General features: G+C 43.5%; 1 protein-coding gene across 2 annotated transcripts in view; it reads right to left on the bottom strand.

The window, feature by feature from the left end:
• Positions 1 to 1,229: 1,229 nt before the first annotated feature.
• Positions 1,230 to 20,544, bottom strand: part of LOC140489310 (tumor protein p53-inducible protein 11-like) — a 30,375-nt gene continuing 11,060 nt past the window's right edge. Inside the window, exons 3-7 of one of the 2 annotated variants that reach the window (XM_072588713.1) lie at positions 16,473 to 16,531; positions 13,814 to 13,862; positions 7,848 to 7,947; positions 6,524 to 6,625; positions 1,230 to 2,813 (exon numbers count right to left, since the gene is read on the bottom strand). In XM_072588713.1, coding sequence (XP_072444814.1) covers positions 2,680 to 2,813; positions 6,524 to 6,625; positions 7,848 to 7,947; positions 13,814 to 13,862; positions 16,473 to 16,531 — 444 coding nt within the window. In that variant the 3' untranslated portion in view covers positions 1,230 to 2,679. The remainder of the gene's footprint in view (positions 2,814 to 6,523; positions 6,626 to 7,847; positions 7,948 to 13,813; positions 13,863 to 16,472; positions 16,532 to 20,544) is intronic. The other variant, XM_072588714.1, reaches the window with a different exon arrangement.

The raw sequence follows: 20,544 nt of genomic DNA, 5'->3' as shown, positions 1-20,544 counted from the left end.
GCCTTCTACATTTTCCCCCATCTTTTCATCCTTTGCGTTTTTGGTTCTCTCACTCTTGTCTCTCTGCTCAGGTTCCCATTTCCCTGCCACTCTAGTTTAAACCCTTCCTCACTGTACTAGCAAACACCCCTGCTATATAGATCCTTGCCCTGCTGGGGGGCAACCTGTCCAGCTTCTACAGATCCCACCTTCCCCAAAGTCAGTTCCAATGATTCCAGAGTCTAAGTCCCTCCCTCCTGCACCATCCCTCAAGCTACACATTCAGTTAGTCTATTCTGCCATTCCTGATCTTGCTGGGATTGGGAGTGATCCTGAGATTACCACTGTTGAGGTCCTGCCTTTTAAATACTTTCCTAGCTCCTTATCTTCTGCCTCTTGTGAACTTTTTTCATTACCAAGGTTATTAATACAGACTTCAGCACCACTTCTGGCTGTTCTGTCTCTCCCTTCACAATGTGCTGCAGTCACTCAGTGACCTATTTGATCCTGTCACCAAAGAGGTCACCATCCTGGTGTCACATCCGTGATGAAAGAACTGTTGAACTTACCCCCTTCCAATGGAAACCTATTATAATTAATCTCTCACTCAACTCCTGTTTCCACACATCTGGCTCACATTGCAATACCCTGAGAAACCATCTCCCCAAGCAGTATCCAAAATGGAAAATCTGAGAGATGACCCAAGGAGATCTTGCCTGATGCTTTAATCTGTCTGGTAGTCATCTATTCTCTTTCTGCCTGTGCACTCTTTACCTGCGGTATGACCACCTAATGCTATCCTCAAATATTCCAGCGTTGCAAAGATTTATCCAAGAAGAGTTTGTTATTTCACACAGAGTTGTGTTGTGAGCATTGCCCTCTGGTGGTGTAGTGAGGAAATGATCTTGATGTCATTGAATTTAAAGAGAATCAGTGTCTAAAATCGACTTTGTACCATATCTCGAGTTCACGCAAATTCAGTCCGGAATAAGTTCCAGCTCTGGTTGAACGCAAACCTAAACTTGCGTTCAGAAAAGTCAATCACTTTGCCAATAATTTGTTTATGGTGGAGTTGCTTGATGGATATATATTGGCTTGGATAACATTCTTCAAAATAGTGTCCTGGAATCTTTTACATCCCACGTTGAAGCGTTTAGATGAAGAAGAGGAGACTTGTGTGGATGATAAACACTTGTGTAGACTGGCTGGGCTTGAAATTCAAAGGCAGGAGATCATTATCTTCTCACAAGTTCACCTTTTTATTGAATTCAACCCAGGTACAGAATAGAAGCTCAGAGAGAAATGGACAGTAATGACTGTTTGCCACCTGGCTTTGCAACAAGATATGAGAGTACAGCAAAATGTCTCTTTTTATCAGAACCATCACTTACAAGTTAAACTGAAAACCACATTCTCGCAACAAGTGTGGTTACACCTTGTTATGAAGCTCACTACCCCATACACATTTATCCCCATCCCAACCCCCAACCCACACAGTCTCTATTCAGCCCCTCTCACAGTGATCAGAATTCTGTGTGTGGGGAGAAATTTGAGCTTTGGCTGACGTTCCAATTCTTAGTGGATTTGTTTATTTTGTATGGAAACATTTACACCGAGTTACAAATTCATTAATACCCCCATTTTACGATTCTACCCATTTTCTCCCTCAGTTTTCCTCCCCGCCTCCACCCCAGTTACCACTTTGCCTTGCTCCTTCAGTATCCCTTCTTCCCCCCTCTTGATTGCCCTTCTCCCTTTGCTTTCCACCTCCTTAAGTTGCCCACTCTTCAGTTTTCACCCTCCCTTGGTGACTTTCTACCTTAATTTTCCCATCTCTCTCCCTCAGTTTCCTTTCTCCCTCCCTTAAATCACCTCTCCTTCAGTTTTCCCCAATTTCTCCCTTGGTTACTCCTCTCCTTTAATTTTCCCTCTCCCTCCGTCAGTTACCTCTCTCCCTCTCCTCAGTTACCCCTTTGTCTTACACCTTCAGTTTCTCCCTTTCCTCTCCTCCTCAGTTTCCCCTCTTTCAGATTTCCTAGCCATCCCCTTCCACTTCAAATACTCCCCTCTCCCTCTCTTTTGGTTTCCCCCTTGGATACCTCTCTCCCTCAGTTTTCCAATCCTCCTATCTCAGTTACATATCTTCAGTTTTCCTTCCCCCCCCCTCGCCTTAGTTAGCCACTTCCACTGTTTGCCTCTCTCCTTCCCCTTAATACCCCTTTCTGTTTGCCCTCTCCTCCCTTTGGTTCCCTTGGCACCATCTTACGTCAGCCATTTCTTGGAACGTCTCATACCACACCTGAGGAGGTGCAACCACAAGCCAATGCTCTCAAATACAACCTGTAACTTCCATCAAGTGAATAGACCAACGTTTACAGGTATCAGCATGACCAGCCATCACATGGTTGACTATCATACCTCAAGGGTTGCCTATAACCAGAGTTGGCAACCCTTACGTAGAGCTACTCCTCTGAGGTTGGGATTTGCCTTCACTTCGTGTCTATACTGAGAGTGTATAGCCACGATTACCCACTGGAAAATATCTCATTCTTCACCCTAAAAAGTGGTCACCTTAATGGATGCTGTTGGCTGAAGGTGGCGCAGGGTTGGGGGCGAGGGTGGGTCAATATGTCCTCTTGATTCAAATTGTTTCCATTCACACTGAAAGCTGTGCCTGGGCCCCTCCTGCTGATCGATGGGTTAGATCTTCTTGGGTTTCCGTCCAACTTGTAAATAATAGAAAAGTGACATGATCCCAAATAATGCATAACTCAAGAGCAAGAATCCCACACCCTGAGAAAACAAGCCTTGATCCATGGCTGAAAGCAATGTCACTGTAAGGAAACAGACAGAATTAACAGTCGAAGAACATCCTCAACTTCACATGGGTCCACATTGGATCGGTCACAAGTTCATACTGGACAAATCACATCTCACAGCGAAAGGTTTGATAGATCATAATTTTTACTTTTGCAGTTTGATTACCATGGTAGTTAGCCACTGCCCTGAATGTGCTCTTATGAGGCTGCTAGTGTTCTTTAACAAAAAAACAAGTTTACTGCACAAAAGAAGGAAACAAATAACGCTATATACCTGTAAGACAACTTGGAAAGATGTTAACATCATCAGCAAAACAATTCACCCTTTTCTAGCAATATCCTTCACAGATATTCAATGAAGTATCACTCTTATTTTAACTCTTTAACTTCTTACCTAACTGACATTTCCCAGTTTTGATGGACTACAAACCTCTTTCCAGTTCGGAGAGCCTGGATTCCTTCTCAGTTGTGATAGTCAGGAGACTTCCCTAAGGTCTAACAACCTGGAGATTCTACAAACTAACAATCTGCTCTTCTGCTGGGATGAAACTGTTCCTTTGAACTGAAGCCTGACTCTTCCTAACTACTATTGGGCCCTGACCATTTGTTTACCTTTACATCATAAAAACTCAGCATTGTAAACACTTCTTCAATTGATTCCACTTGTATCTGGTTAGGCACTTAAATGAAGTCACATGCTTCTTGGAAATTATGTCATTAGTTCACTGTTCCAAATAGCTTTCTGACCTCTTTAAGAAAAAAGTTATCTTCACAAAGCAAAAACCAAAATCTAAATTTCCTCCACATTAAAATCCAAATTCCAAATGATAGTTATATACTTTGCACATTTATTATGAAATTAACTCACCAACCATAGTTAAGACTGCCCCTGAAAACTCAATGCATTTCAAACACTTCCTTTTTTCCTTTAATTCTTTATAAACCTTTTGAAGGCTCAGTCTGTAATGCCTTAGATGACAGAAGATTCTGAGTTCCTATGCCATTCCAGATACTTGAACACAAAATCCTGGTTGACAGCTCAGTACAGAAAGTGAGGACTACTCGACATTGGGGAGACAGGATACCAACTCAGAGCGATTCACAGAACATCTCTGGGGCACACATACCAAACAACCCCACTGCTCTGTGGCTGACCACTTTAACTCCCCCTCCCACTCTGCCAAGGACATGCAAACCCTGGGCCTCCTCCACCGCCAAATCCAAGCCACCCGATGCCTGGAGGAAGAATGCCTCCTCTTCTGCCTTGGGGATCCTTCAACCATACGGCATCGACATCAACTTCACTAGTTTCCAAATCCCCCCTCCCCCACCTCATCCTAGATCCAATTCAGCACTGCCCTCTTGACCTGATCTACCTTCCTTCCTACCTATCCACTCCACCCTCCCCACCAACCTATCACAACTACCTCCCACCTGTATCTACCTACCACCTTCCCAGCTACCTTTCCAGTGCCATCTCTGCTTCCCTATCTATCTCTCAGCCCCCTTCACCCCCACATTCCTGATGAAGGGCTTATGCCCGAAAGGTTGACTCTCTCTATGACTCTATGACTCCTGCTCCTCGGATGCTGCTTGACGGGCTGTGCTTTCCCAGGGCCACACTTTTCAATCTCAGTATGGAAGGAGTACTGCACTGTTGCTTCTCTCTTAAGGGGTCATAACCTGAGGCCTTGTCCTGCATTTATATATTGTCTTTCACATCCTCAGGATGGCCCAAAGCACTTTACAGCCAATGAAATAATTTTGAAGTGTGGTCAGTGTTGTTATTGTAGGAAATACAGTATCCAACAAGCTTCTGTAAACACCAATGTGATCACAATGAATTTTAGCAAAGTTGGTTGAGGGTTAAATATTGATCCAGGACATTGGGGAGAATTTCCCTGCTGTCCATCAGAAATTAGATTAGATTACTTACAGTGTGGAAACAGGCCCTTCGGCCCAACAAGTCCACACCGCCCCGCCGAAGCGTAACCCACCCATACCCCTACATCTACATCTACATTTACATTTACCCCTTACCTAACACTATGGGCAATTTAGCATGGCCAATTCACCTGGCCTGCACATCTTTGGACTGTGGGAGGAAACCGGAGCACCCGGAGGAAATCCACGCAGACACGGGGAGAACGTGCAAACTCCACACAGTCAGTCGCCTGAGGCGGGAATTGAACCCGGGTCTCAGGCGCTGTGAGGCAGCAGTGCTAACCACTGTGCCACCGTGCCGCCCACTAATAGTGCCATGAAATAGTGCCATGAAATCGTTTTGGCAAGTCAGCTGGGGGCCTATGTTTAATGACCCATCCAAAACACAATATGCCACCTCTGACAGGGCAGCACTCCATCATTAGTGCACGAGGAATGTCGGCTTGGATTTGTTCTGATCAATAACGGCTGGGAAAACCTGCATTTTGAGTGAATTACTCTTGCTGTAGCTAGAATCAATGTGTGAAGAAGAGGTTAGTATTTGAATTCACAAGGGTGGCACGGTGGCTCAGTGGTAAGTACTGCTGCCTCACAGTGCCAGGGACTGGGTTTGATTCCAGCCTCAGGCAGCTGTGTGAACTTTGCATATTCTCCCTGTGTCTGCGTGGGTTTCCTCCCACAGTCCAAAGATATGCAGGTTAGGTGGATTGGCCATGCTAAATTGCCCATAGTTCTCAAGGGTGTGTAGGGTAGGTTCATTAGTTATGGGAAATGTAGAGTAATAGAGTAAGGGAATGGGTCTGGGTGGGATAATCTTTGGAGGGTTGGTGTGGACTTAGAGTCATAGAGATGTACAGCATGGAAACAGACCCTTTGGTCCAACCCGTCCATGTCGACCAGTTATTCCAAGCCAATCTAGTCCCACCTGCCAGCACCCGGCCTATTTCCCTCCAAACCTTTCCTATCCTTATACCCATCCAAATGCCTCTTAAATGTTGCAATTGTACCAGCCTCCACCACTTCCTCTGGCAGCTCATTCCATACACGTACCACCCTCTGAGTGAAAATGTTGCCCCTTAGGTCTCTTTTATATCTTTCCGCTCTCACCCTAAACCTATGCCCTCTAGTTCTGGACTCCCCGACCCCGGGAAAAGACTTTGCCTATTTACCCTATCCATGTCCCTCATAATTTTGTAAACCTCTATGAGCCCCTCAGCCTCTGACGCTCCAGGGAAAACAGCCCCAGCCTGTTCAGCCTCTCCCTGTAGCTCAAATCCGCCAACCCTGGCCACATGCTTGTAAATCTTTTCTGAACCCTTTCAAGTTTCACAACATCTTTCTGATAGGAAGGAGACCAGAACTGCATGCAATATTCCAACAGTGGCCTAACCAATGTCCTGTCCTGTACAGCCTCAACATGACTTCCCAACTCCTGTACTCAATATTCTGACCAGTAAAGGAAAGCATACTAAATGCCTTCTTTACTATCCTATCCACCTATGACTCCACTTTCAAGGAGCTATGAACCTGCACTCCAAGGTATCTTTGTTCAGCAATACTCCCTAGGACCTTACCATTAAGTGTATAAGTCCTGCTTGTTTCCACACTATGGGGATTCTACCTTGTGAAGGTAGCTTTTTTTAAAAGAGATCAGAAAGTTATTTGGACCAGTAAAGTAATGACATAATTTCTAAGCAAGCATGTGACTTAAATTAAGAGCCTCACAAGATACATATAGATCCAATTGTGTTAATAAGGGGTTAGTATTTGAATTCACATACCTAGAAACGCCACAACAAAATAGCAGGTCTCTGAAAGAAGCGTCCATCGAATAATCGCCTTCTCAGATGTGTAAAAAGCATTCCATAGGATCAGAGCAATGCCTTTATGCAAATTAAAAAGAAACATCTTAAATTTTAGAAACACCCCAATTTGAAGCACGGAGAATGTACCAATACTGAGACAACCAGAATGTATGTAATGTCTCCTTTTCTTTGATGCTTGCTTTAAGCTAGGAGGGTAGTGTACCTCACTCTGAGCCAGCAGCTTTGCGTTCAAGTTCCACTCTGGGACTTGACAGCTGAAGGAAGGTGCATTCATAATGCAGGCAAACAGGCTGAGTATCAACCTGCAAATCTTTCGAACGCATGCCGATGGCAAGCCTGGGAAGGACTCCTTGTCATTTGCCTATGGATGTAAATTCCAAATGATGCTCAGGAAGTTGGAGCTCTGCCATCCCTATCCATAGCTCCACATTACAACATGCACGTAAAAGCATCTGTTAAAGCAGCAGCTGTTTAGCCGGGCCAGTTGGCTGGATGTCCATGTGGGTCAGATTGGTGCCAACAGCATGGAGTTGGATACCCCATTCTAGTTCAAATGGGCACAGGATCCAGCTCCTTACCCTGACTGCTGTAAATGTTGTGGAGCTGTGGGTTGAACTTGCCCTGGACAAACACTTCTGAGGAAGAGTCACTGGGCTCGAAATATTACCTCTGCTTTCTCTCTCCACAGATGCTGCCAGACCTGTTGAGTTTCTCCAGCAATTTCTGTTTTTGTTTCAGATTCCCAGTATCTGTAATTCTTTGCTTTATTTTGTTTTCTTTACTTGAGAGTTGATTTATTTGCAGCATGCAGCATTCCATATATCTCTCTCCTGCCTACTCACACTGTGCCCCAGCAATGTCTCTTTACACTCGAATTTAGAAATTCAAATAAACTGAATGGGGCCAAATTAACAGGTTATAGCCCCTTGAAGGGGATACCATAACAAAAGGTAAAGTCCAAAAAGAAGCTTACAAAGTTAAAAGTGATTTTGGGATAATTTATAAACTGCAGGTAATGTATAACCCATCAGCTGCCAAGGTGCAGATAGGCATTTATTGATTCTTAATTCCAAATTTTTTTTTGATTGAATTCAAATTCTACCATTTGTCATGGCAGGATTCAAACCCAGATCCCCAGGGCATAATCTCCAGATTAACAGCCCAGCGATAATACCACTAGACCATTGCCTCCCCTGTTGCATCTACAAAAAAAATGATCATTTCATACTTCATCGACTGACTTGGGATCCATCACTTTAACATTCAATTTGCAACATACTGAGTAATGCGCCACTGTGGAGTCGGAGTGATGCAATGCAGGACAACTTATACTCTCCCTGGAACAGCCAACCATGTAGCATTCTTGGAAACACCAAAGCCTAGAGCAGGAAGAAAACAGTGCATTAAATCTCAGGCTGTTCAGAGACAGGAATTGCTTCAAGTTCAGAATGTCTCCAGATTAGATTAGATTACTTACAGTGTGGAAACAGGCCCTTCGGCCCAACAAGTCCACACCGCCCCGCCGAAGCGCAACCCACCCATACCCCTACATTTACCCCTTCCTAACACTACGGACAATTTAGCATGGCCAATTCACCTGACCTGCACATCTTTGGACTGTGGGAGGAAACCGGAGCACCCAGAGGAAACCCACGCAGACACAGGGAGAACGTGCAAACTCCACACCGTTAGTCGCCTGAGGCGGGAATTGAACCCGGATCTCTGGCGCTGTGAGGCAGCAGTGCTAACCACTGTGCCACCATGCCGCCCACCATGTCTCCACACTTCTTCTTCTTTACAAAATAAAAATTTTAATCCCCTTTGCTCACTGTTTTATGTCACTCCATCCCCTTAGGTGCAGTCCTCCACTCACTGCATTTTACTGCAGAATATCACTGCCTTTATTGCAAAACATGTAATGCTGAAACATATTAGATCCTGAGGAGACTTGACCAGGTGGATGTTGAAAGGATGTTTCCTGTTGTGGGAGAATCTAGAATAGGGGGGTCAGAGTTAACAATAAGGGAGTTCGCATTTAAGACAGAGACGAGGAAACATTATTTTCTCTCAGAGGATTAAGAGTCTTTGGAATTCCTTTCCTCAAGAGGCAATAGATGCAGAATCTTTCAATACTTTTTAAAATGGAGGTAGATAGATTCCTGATTATCAAGGAGATAAAGAATATTGGGAATATGCAGGGTATGTAAACGTTGAGATTAAAATTAGATCAACAGTGATCTTATTGAATGGTGGAGCAGACTCAAAGGGCCAGGTGGCCTACTCTTGTTTCTAGATCATATTTTCCTAAAACTTTGTTGGTCATGAGATCTATTTGCTATAGTTTATAGAGGCTCTGCTTAAAAAGACACTGTTCATTGAGTTTATAAACTGTCTGCTGTAGTGCAATGTTTTATTAGAGTCATAGAGGTTTACAGCATGGAAACAGGCCCTTTGGCCCAACTACTTCCTGCCGCCCAGTTTTCATAATTAATCTCGCCCCCTTTGTCTGTGTTTGGTCCATATCCCTCCATACCTGTCCAAATGTTTCTTAAATTACAAAATTGTATTTGCTCCACCACCATCTCTGACAGCCTGTCCCAAACACTTATCACCCACTGTGAAAAAGAATTGCCCCCCTGGACCCTTTTGTATCTCTCCCCTCTCACCTTAAACCGATGCCCTCCAGTTTTAGATTCCCCTGCCATGGGGAAAAGTTGTTGGACTCTGTTTGTTGACTAAATAGATTTTATTTACTATGAAATACTCTTGATTGTAACTGCTGTTGATAGATCCACTCCGTTGAAACATTGGCATCAATATTCATGACAATATCTAACTCCAGGCACTTGGCTCTCCTGAATCTTGTTGTTCCTGTGTGTTTTCCAGACACTTTGTTCTCAGGACTCTGGTATTGCTATTTGGGTGCTGTCCTTCAGGGGGCATGACAGCTAAGGAATTCAAATTCAGTAGATTAAATAAATCTGGATTAAAAGGCTAGTGTAGGGAAATGGTGACTAAAAAAAACTACCAGATTGGTGTTAAAAACCCATCTGGTTTTCAAATTTCCTTTCAGGAAGGAACTTTTCCATCCTTACCTGGTCTGGCCTTCAGACCCTTGGCTATATGATCGGCAGACAAATCAAAGACCCTTCCCACCCCAGTTATAACCTTTTACAAACTCTGCTTTCTGGCAGAAGATACAAAAGCATATACCAACATCCTTTTCCCCGCTGTTATTAGACTTCTGAGTAGTCAACTTAATTTTAAAATTTAATGATGATCTTGCTCTCTGTGCCTTCTCTGCAACTGTAACATTAGATTCCCTACAGTGTGGAAACAGGCCATTTGGCCCAACAAGTCTACACTGACCCTCCGAGGAGCAACCCACCCTGACTAGTGCACCTATCACTACGGGCAATTTAGCACGGCCAATTCACTGAACCAAGCTCTGTTCTATTACCCTAATGCACTTTGCATGGTATGAGCTGCTTGTGCTGAATGTAAAACAAAACTTTTCACCAAGGCACACTGGCAATAATGAATTGAATCAAATCAAATCACTCTCAACTGTCTTTTGAATTGGCCTGAGTACCAAGAAGATTGTCAACAAGATGATGAAGTATGGATATGAATACTGGCCTACCCAGCGATGCCCCCATCCCATGAATAAGCAGAAGAAAAGCCCTTTATTACACACTCACTCTCATTACCTTATATTTGTAACCATCTTGTGATATTAATTGTATTATCTTTGAGGATGTTACGGTTATTACCAATGTTTTTCCTCTGTGTCTTTGACTCCCCTGTTTGTGCTCTGCATGAAGCTCACACAGTTGCTAATAAATATCTTTTTGACTGAGTCATGTGGATAATTTGAATTGAGCTATATTAAGCCTCAGATCGAATGCTCTGGATATAACTGTAATGTATCAGTATGTCAGTTCTGAAGAACAGTCACTGGACTTAGAATCATAGAATCCCTACAACATGGAAACAGGTCATTTGGTCCATCAAGTCCAAGCTGACCCTCAAAACAGCATCCCATCCAGAACCCCAACTCCCAACCCTATCCTAGTAACCCTGCATTTCCCGTGACCTCTCCACCCAACCTGCATCTCTTTGGACTGTGAGAGGAAACCGGAGCACATTGAGGAAATCTGCGCAGACGTGGGGAGAACATGCAAACTCCACACAATCGCCAAAGGGTATAATCGAACCCGGGTCTCTGGTGCTGTGAGGTAGCAGTGCTGACCACTGAGTCACCATGCCACCCTTGAAACATTCGCTTTGTTTCTCTCTGCACAGATGCCACCAGACCTGCTGAGTTTCTTTGGCAATTTCTGTTTTTGTTAGTTTCTGAATAGTTATCTGCTATCTGAATTGCCTCACCATCAACATCCTAGGGATTACCATTGACGAGAAACTGAACTGAACTGAAGTAGCCACATAAAAACAGTAGCTGCAAGAGGCTGGAATTTGGGTGCAAGTAACTTCCCTTCCTGACTCCTCCATCCAGCAAGGCACAGGTCAGCAGGGTGATGGAATACTCCCCAGCTGCCTGGATGAGTGCAACTCCAAAAACACTCAAAAAACTCAACATCATCTAGGATGAAACACCCGGTTAACTGGCAGCCCATCCACCTGCTTCAACATTCACACTCTCCACCACTGACACACAATAGCATCGGTGTGTACCATCTACAAGATACATTGCAATAATGCACCAAGGCTTCTTGGACAGTACCTTCCAACCCATGACCTCTACCATCTAGAAGGTCAAGGGTAGCAGATACATGGGACACTGCCCCTTGGAAGTTCCCCGCTGAGTCACTCCCCATCCTGACTTGGAAATATATTGTCGTTCCTTCAGTGTCGCTGGGTGAAAATCCTGAACCTCCTCCCTAATGGCTTTGTGGGTCGACCTACAGCACATGGATTGCAATAATTCAAGAAGGCAGCTGTCCACACTTCTCAAAGGGAATTAAGGATGAGCCATAAAAGCTGGTCTTGTCAGCAATACCCACATCCCGTGAATGAGGAATAAACAATGTTTTAACAAAATGCTTATGGAAATGGGGTCTTTTAGGATTGTCTGGTAACCTTCAACTTGTATCAGTTAAGTCTAGGATTTTATTTTTGATGTAGCACTCTTGATTCTAGTCTCCATGACAATCTATGAATGGATAGAGATCTTGCAGAACTTGGGAAATTGTAGGAAATATCCTAACTCATAATTAGGCACAGTGGCTCAGTGGTTAGCACTGCAGGCTCACAGCGCCAGGGGCCTGGGTTTGATTCCAGTCTTGGGCGACTATCTGTGTGGAGTTTGCACATTCTCCCCGTGTCTGCGTGGGTTTCCTCTGGGTGCTCCAGTTTTCTCCCAAAATCCAAAGATGTGCTGGTTAGGTGAATTGGCTATGCTAAAATTACCCATTGTGTTCAGGGATGTGTAGGATAGGTGTATTAGTCAGGGGTAAATGTAGAGTAATAGGGGAGTGGGTCTAGGTGGGATGCTTTTCGGAGGATCAGTGTGGACTTGTTGAGCCAAAGGGCCTGTTTCCACACTGTAGGGAGTTGGAAGAACATCAGAAATATGAGTAGCAGGAGGCATTCAGCCCTTTGATCAGGCTTCATCATTCAACTGGACCATGGCTGATCTTCTATCTAAATGTCATTTTTCCTGCTCCATCACCAATCCCTTAATGTTTTCAATAAGAAGAAATCTATCAATCTCTGCAGTGAACATACTCAGCAATATAAGGAAGAAATTCTGGCCCTAATTGGACAGTTGATTGGGGATGGTTTTTGGATGAGACATGCATAGTTTTGGAAGGTGGCTCCTGGGTTCCTTGTCCCATGCCATCCGCCTGTCAAGTCATCTTGGGAGACAGGGTGAGATCATCGACGACTATCCAATGGCAGCATTGGATATCTAACCGCCAAGAACTAAACTCTGAGGCAATTTGGTATCACTGCTGGGATCTTCCTGGAGGCAGACCAGATGGGGAGTGAGACCGTCTTTGACGACTGGCAACAAGGGCATCAGGAGTTATTGCTGCAGCATTCTACATGTAGTCTTCAGGGGGTGCCTGTGCTTTAAGATGCTGCTTCAGACTCCAATCTACAGCAGCAGTGCCCACCTCTTCCCATGAGGTTGCTGGTTACCTGCCTGTTCTGGGACCTCCCAATGGCCCTTCCTACTGCCTGCCTGCAGTCTTCGATTGGCCTGTCAATTGTCCATCTCTGGGAAGGTTGTACAAGCAGGCCAGCCTCAGAGGACACTGGCAAAATGAAAATGCTAAAATTCTATCTTTAAACTCCTACGAGAAGAAAAACATTTGTATTTATAAAGGGCCTTTCACAACTTTATATTGTCTCAAAAGCACCTCATTTTAAGGGGAACAGTGGGGTAGCAATAATGTCACTGGACCAGTAATTATAACAGTAACTGTAGGATGGTTATGATTGCATTAAAGAGGGTGGAGAGAAGATTTACCAGGATGTTGCCTGGGCAGGAGGCTAGGTTGGCTGGGATTGTTTTCCTTTCAATAGAGAAGACTGAGGGGGCAACCCGATTAACATCTGATAAAGTCTGAAGGGCATTGATAGGGTAGATAAAAATAAACTTTTCTCCTTAGTAGAGGTATCAATGTTCAGGATTTAACAATGGGTAGATTTAAGATAAGAAGCCAGAGGTTTGGAAGGTATTTAAGGAAGAAATATTTTTAACCAGAGGTGGTCTGTATCTTGACTTCACTGCCTGAAAGGGTAGCAGTGATGGGATCCCTCACAACATTTAAGAAATATTCAAGTGCAGGAGGCTCATCGTTGGAAAATTGGACTGGAGTGAAGGAGAAAGATGTGCAGGTTAGGAGGATTGGCCATACTAAGTTGTCCCATAGTGTCGAGGGATGTGCGGGTTATGTGGATTAGCCAAAGTGAATATGGAGATATTGGGAAAGGTTGGAGAGTGGATCTGGATTTTGGGATAGGGTGGAGAGTGGGTCTGGGTGGGATGCTCTTTGGAGAATTGGCGCAAACTCAGCGAGCCAAATGTCTTCGATCTTTGCTGTCGGGATTCTGTGATTCTAGATAGATGTGTGATGTCCATGACAGACACATGGGCTGAAGGATCTCTTTCCATGTTGTTCAGCTCCATCACTGCATGACTCTATTTGTTCCAATGAATGCATTAGCAACACACAGTAATACTCAAAAGGTTCGCATAGAAGAATTTGAACTGACCAGAATTCCAGCAACGGAAAAGATGACTGCAGAGGTGAACTGCCAGTGCCTGAAAGACAAGATGCAATGTAGAACAAGGTTAGATTGTTCACTGCAGTTGCACTCATTAATTCAACAAGGTAAGGATAAAGCCTAGAGTTTTCATTTGGTCAGCAGGGCAAGGATTGTTCAATTGGCAACCCGATCTAACTGTGTCAGAGCTTCTAATTCCAGTTCTGCTTTAGCGTGTCAACATCACCCACTGTTACCCATATTCTGCTAACATTTAGATTAGATTAGATTCCCTACAGTGTGGAAACAGGCCCTTCGGCCCAACAAGTCCACACTAACCCTCCGATGGTGAACTGGGCTCTGGATGGTGGCATAAGTTCAAATCCCTCTCTGGGGTTTAAATTAGTATTTGGAATAAAAATCTTTGTTTGGCAATGATGCCTGTTGAATAAGGTAATGGTTTTGAAGGAGTTAAAGCTAAGTTGCAATAAGATCCACCCAGTCTTTGAGTGGAGAATCAGGCTGCCTGATACAAAGTCCCAAATGGTTCAGGCATGACAAACCCAGCTCTTGGTAGACTTAAGTAAGTATCTTACAATGTTAAAAGAAAAGCAGAAATTGCTGGAGAAACTTGTCAGGGCCCTTTTAAGGGTCTCTAGACTTGAAACGTTAACTCTGCTTTCTCTTCTCAGATGCAGAGTTTTTCCAGCTATTTCTGTTTTTGTTTCAGATCCTCAGCATTAGCAGCTCTTTGTTTTATCTTTCAATGCTGATTTGGTTGCTTGTTTTATTTTTCTGAAATAGTAGATAGGAGAATGAGTAGCAGCACTCTCCCTCAACTGCCCAGAGCCCAATACACAGTGACCATGACAATTATCGCCAACTGTTGCAAATATCCCATCTGGTTCATTAATGTCCTTTAGGGAAGGTAACTGTATGGAGTTCTTATTTAATTCTGTAGCATTAGCGTGAACTCAAAGTTCCATCATGCTTCATATTGTAATAAGTCTATTTCTTTTGTTTGAATATCTAGAGGTAATACTAGGGTTTGAGGTTTATGCAGAGGTTGTGACTCCACTTCTGCCCTGAAACCTCAGGACTGTATCTGCTGTGACTGAGTTGACCCCATAATGATCTAACAGACAGTGGGCCATTAATCAGATGTGACACCCACCCTGTCTGGTAAACTCACCAGTGGAGGTGAGGAGACAATAGGGTATCACTATTGACTCCACTTTGCTATTGTTCCTCCATCTCCAAAACACACCTTCCAGCTCATTCCTGGTGGGGACTTAAAATTTCATTCTAGGTTGCTGTTAGCTGCACTTTAAAGGAACGTTCATTTTGTCTTTGCGTATCAGAGATGGTGAAACAGGCACAAACATATGGGCCAAATGGTCCCCTTGTCTACTGTGGGTTTCTATAACATACTGTGTGGAGAGTGTATCGGAGGTGTCTGCCTCTGCTTTTGTTACTACGTGTAAACAGATCAAGGTGTCAGACTTGGCTCATTGTTAAAAACATTTCTGTAACATGTAAGGGCATAATTTTCTGTTTGGAGGAGGCTTACTATGCCTTAAGCACTAATTCAATACAAAAACAATCTAAACACTTACCCACCTGGGTCTGGCTGAGTAGGTACTGCACTTCCATCTGAATCAGAAACTTAAGGGATAGAATCATATCTCATTCCAAATAGATTAGATTCCCTACAGTATGGAAACAGGCCCTTCAGCCCAATAAGTCCACAGTGACCCTCTGAAGAGCAACCCACCCAGATCCAATCCCCTACATTTACCCCTGACTAATGCACCTAACACTACAGGCAATTTAGCATGGCCAATTCACCTAATTGGTGTTTGGAAGGAAACCAGAGCACCCCGAAGAAACCCATGCAGACATAGGGAGAATGTGCAAATTCCACACAGACAGTTGCCTGAGGCAGGAATTGAACCTAGGTCCCTAGTGCAGTGAGGCAGCAGTGCTAACCACCGAGCCACTGTGCCACCCCTACTTGGGCACAAACCTCACACTGACACTACTCTGCATTTACTGACAGAGTAAAGATAAAACTAAAGCTGCCATCATCTTACCAGACCATATGGCTGCTCTCTCCTTTGAGAGAGAGATGACTGGCTTACGAGTCACCACACCTCAGGGAAGGGGAGAGATTGAGAAGGAGAGTCCTTTATGGTAACCTCAATTGTGCTGCAGTGTCGGAAGGTCAGCACTGAGGGAATGCTGGACTGTTGGAGAGTCAGTAGTAAGGGAGTGCTGCACTATCAATGAGGCAGTCAGTTGACTGTTGGAGAATCAGTAATGGCAAGAATGCTGCGCTGTTGGATGGTCTCTAGTGCAAGAGAATTCTCCCTCGGACAGTCAGTACTCAGGAAGCACTGCATTGTTATAAGGCAGTTCTGAGGGAGCGCTGCACTGTCAGAAAGTCAGTATTATATTATCAGAGGAATGATACCGAGGGAGTGTTGCGCTGTTGAAGGGACAATATTGAGGCAGCATTGTCAGAGGGACAGTGCCGTGAGAGTGTCAAACTGTTGGAGGGTCTGTACTGCAAGAGAGCTGTGCTTTCGGAAGAGCTGTTCTGTGATGCAGTCACTTATTTTTCCATTGGAATTTAAATGCTGAGGTTTGAACATTTTTAATTCATTACCTGAGGCCAAAAGGCTCATGAAGAGAAAACTTGAATTCATTTCCCAACATCTGACTGATCTGTGACAGAAGAAGAAAAATATTAATCCAGTTGCATTATCTACATGACATGATTGACCCCTAAATGTCTCTCAGGGCTTAGTGAAAGATCTTAGTTATATCAAACTACTGCCACTACAGAATTTTAAGAAGGCTCAGTATCACTTCTCAAAGAAATTAGGGTCAGACAGTTAATGTCACACTTGCTATTAATGTTGACATTCAAAGAACAAATTTAAAAATAGAATCCTGTGAGGTGTTGTATAAGAGATGGAAGGGTCTGAAAGGGTTAACATTGAGGTGTGCCTGAAGCACCACCAACAATGATGATGTTATATGGACCCAGGGATATCATGAAGCCACAATTAAAGTGATAAAGGGGCATATTCAAAGCCTAAACAGACTAAGATTAACAGGAAAACAAACTTCGGAGACTTTATTAAGGCAGTAGAAAAGATATGCAATTTATTATTATAACAGTGCCAAGGGCAGGATACATTAATTGAAATCACAGACATCAGAAACCATTTTGGAAAAACCGTGAAAGAATTGGGGATTATCATTACAGCCACAGACAGCAGGAATCAGCCTGAAAAAAAAACCTATAATTCAAGCAGAATTTATTACTAAAGCTGCAGGCAAGGGCAATCATTCAATAAAGACTTTAAGGAAATAGGAATCATTTACTTAGGCTGACAACAAAGAGATTCATCCCACAAAGTGACAAAAAAGGCAGGAATTTTGACCAGAAAAATGAGGGGAAGCCCTCCTGAAGCAGCAGAGAGATCAGCAGCCCTGCTGTTAATGCAAAATTAAAAGCCTTTTAAGCAAGGAGATTAAACAATTAGGAAAGTATGGCATCAGAAACAATGTTGCCAGGAGGATTTCAGAGATGGGTCAAATAAAACATTGAGGTGGACACCTTAGAGAAACCATTTCTTAAGAAAATCCTAAATGTGTCACAATACCAGAAGTTGAACAAGTTAATACACTTCGAGACACAATTGGGAGCATAGCCAATAACATTAAAGCTTGCTGAGGTATAAATGAAACAACAGATACTGCTGAAGCAAGCCTTTGACAATTACTTCAATCACAGTAAAATTCTTGAAACAGCTAGTTTAAAGAGAAGAGTTCAGCACTCAGGATAACTTAATTAATAGTGTCAAGAATAATGGAAAAATGGTGACTTAAAAACAAAAGTTTAAAAATGACCAACTTGTTGTTGGAATTTCTGATGACTCTTTGTCAGAGTTATTACAGTCATAAGGAAATTTCATTTGAGCAAAAGCCTTTCTGATGGTATGTGAAGTCAAAATCTGGAAGCAGCACAGATAAACATAAAAAGGAAAGGATCATCCATACCACAGTAGATCAGCAGGATCCATGCAATTCTTAACGTGCACAGAGCCACAAGAGACATACATAAAAAATCAGTAAGACAGCAACTAGATACTGAAGGTAACAGTGGCACAGTGGTTCGCACTACTGCCTTACAGTGCCAGAGACCTGTGTTCAATTCCTGCCTCAGGAATTGTGTGGAGATTGCACGTTCTCTCCGGGAGCTCTGGTTTTCCTCCCACACTCCAAAAATGTGCCGGTTAGGTGAATTGGCCATGCTAAATTGCCTGTAGTATTAGGTGAAGGGGTAAATGTAGGGGACTGGGACTGGGTGGGTTGCGCTTCGGTGGGTCGGTGAGGACTTGTTGGGCTGAAGGGCCTGTTTCCACACTGTAAGTAATCTAATCTAATCTAAGTAATTGCCAATGCAATGGAGCATGAAAACTTCACAGTCACACACGGTGCCAAAGCATTGGAAAATAATGCTTTATCTTCAAAACAAAAGGTTACTTTCAGAGATTCTGCTGAAGTAGGGCACAGTCAATAAAGCAAGAAGTACAAAAAGGTTTATTACAGAGAACAAGAGAGGAAATGACTGGTGTCCCTAGGAGGAAGTAGGTGATCTAGACCAGTACTTTTGACAAGAGGTTATTTGTATCAATGGGCACCTCACTGATTCCAAGCTTAATGCTGGTGCCAGTGTCACGATACTATCAAATAGTGAACCATGGTTGAACACATACTGTCTACAGTTGACCACAGAACAACCACATAATCTGGGAGATATAGCATTTAAGATTAAGATATGCTACAAGCTACTCTGAAACACAAAGGGCATCAGATAGCAGACAACTTACACAAACAATAAAAGAACAATAATAATAGTTTGTGAATGCGTGTTTTGACTTCGATCTTCTTAAAATGGTGGAAGGAATCAAATTAGTTAAGGCAAGAGCCAACTGTTTCTGGAACAGGCAATTATGGAATAACAGACCAAAAAATATTCAATTAAGGATCAAGTGGTCATGGAGCAATAGCTGGTGGAAGATTTCACTGAGCTACCTCATGATGGAACCCATAATGAAAGGCAGAATACACTGAGATTAATCATGTCGGCCAAAACAAGTATGATTTTTGCTGTCAACAAGCGACAGTGGTCTGGAAGCCATAATCAACTCAACCAATTATGACAGAAGCAGAAGAGAGATCAAATATGTCTCAGCATTTATCGGTATTGTGTTGAAGGCTGACCAACCCAAAAGCCCTACAGGTTGTTCGTGAAAACATGTTTTGAGCACTGACAGCAGTTTACAACTGTGGGTGACTTACTGCTGTATGATTAAAGGCTGATTATTACCAAGTTCTCTTTGGGCAATCACGAATCATAGAATCCCTACAGTGTGGAAACAGGCCATTTGGTCCAACAAGTTCTCACCAGATCCTCTGAAGAGTATCTCACCCAGACCCATTCCTCTACATTTCCCCTGACTAATGCACATCCCTGAACACTATGGGCAATTTACTATGGCCAATCCACCTAACCAGCACATCTTTGGATTTGGGAGGAAACCGGAGCACCTGGAGGAAACCCACGCAGACACAACTCAACGTGCAAACTCCACACAGACAGTCACCCAAGGCTGGAATCGAACCTAGGTCACTGGTGCTGTGAGGCAGCAGTTCTAAGCACTGAGCCATCGTGGATGATAAATACCAGCCTTGCCAGTAATGCCCATATCTTGAGAATAGTCATAAAAGTATAATCCTGTAAGGTGTTGTATTAGGGTTTGAGGGGGGTACTTTAAGCATCACCCACAATGATGATGTGATGATGTGATATGGACTTGGTGGGAAACTTAGTAGGTCTCCTCCTCTCTAACAATGTGTAAGAACAGAGAACAGTACAGCACAGGATCAGGACCTTTGGCCCACCAGGATTATTCTGCTACACGGTGACTTTCTAAACTAAAATCTCTTTGCCATAAGTGGTCCATATACCTGAGTTGCCTCCTCTATATCAATCTGTCAAGATGCCTCTTGAATGTTGCTATATGTCCACCTCCACCACCTCCTCTGGTAGTGCATTCCAGGCACGTACCATCATCTGTGTAAAAAACCTGCCTCTTTCCTCTCCTTTAGACTTACCCCTTTTTACTTTAAACCTATGACCCCCAGTAATTGACTTTTCTACCCTGGGCCAAAGGTTCCAACTATCCATTTTATCCGTGCCTCTCATAATTTTGTAAACTTCTACCAGGTCACCCTTCATCTTTTGATATTCTAGTGAAAACAACTCAAGCGTATCCAATTTCTCCTCATAGCTAATAACCTTCAGACCAGACAATATCCTGGTAGACCATTTCAGTACCCTCTCCAAAACCTCCACATTCTTCTGGTAGCGTAGTGACTAGAACTGTACACAATATTCCAAATGTGGCCTAACTACAGCTCTATACAGCCGCAACATGACTTGCCAATTTTTATATTCTGTATCCCAGCTGATGAAGGCAAATATGCTATATACATAGAACATAGAACACAGAAAAATACTGCGCAGTACAGGCCCTTTGGCCCTTGATGTTGCACTGATCCAAGCCCACCTAACCTACACTAGCCCACTATCCTCCATATGCCTATCCAATGCCCGTTTAAATGCCCATAAAGAGGGAGAGTCCACCACTGCTACTGGCAGG

Source organism: Chiloscyllium punctatum, chromosome 18, assembly GCF_047496795.1.
Source record: "Chiloscyllium punctatum isolate Juve2018m chromosome 18, sChiPun1.3, whole genome shotgun sequence".
Classification (NCBI taxonomy): Eukaryota; Metazoa; Chordata; class Chondrichthyes; order Orectolobiformes; family Hemiscylliidae; genus Chiloscyllium; species Chiloscyllium punctatum.
The sequence above is the reverse complement of the archived record's forward strand: the minus strand, read 5'-3'. Positions and strand labels throughout refer to the sequence as shown.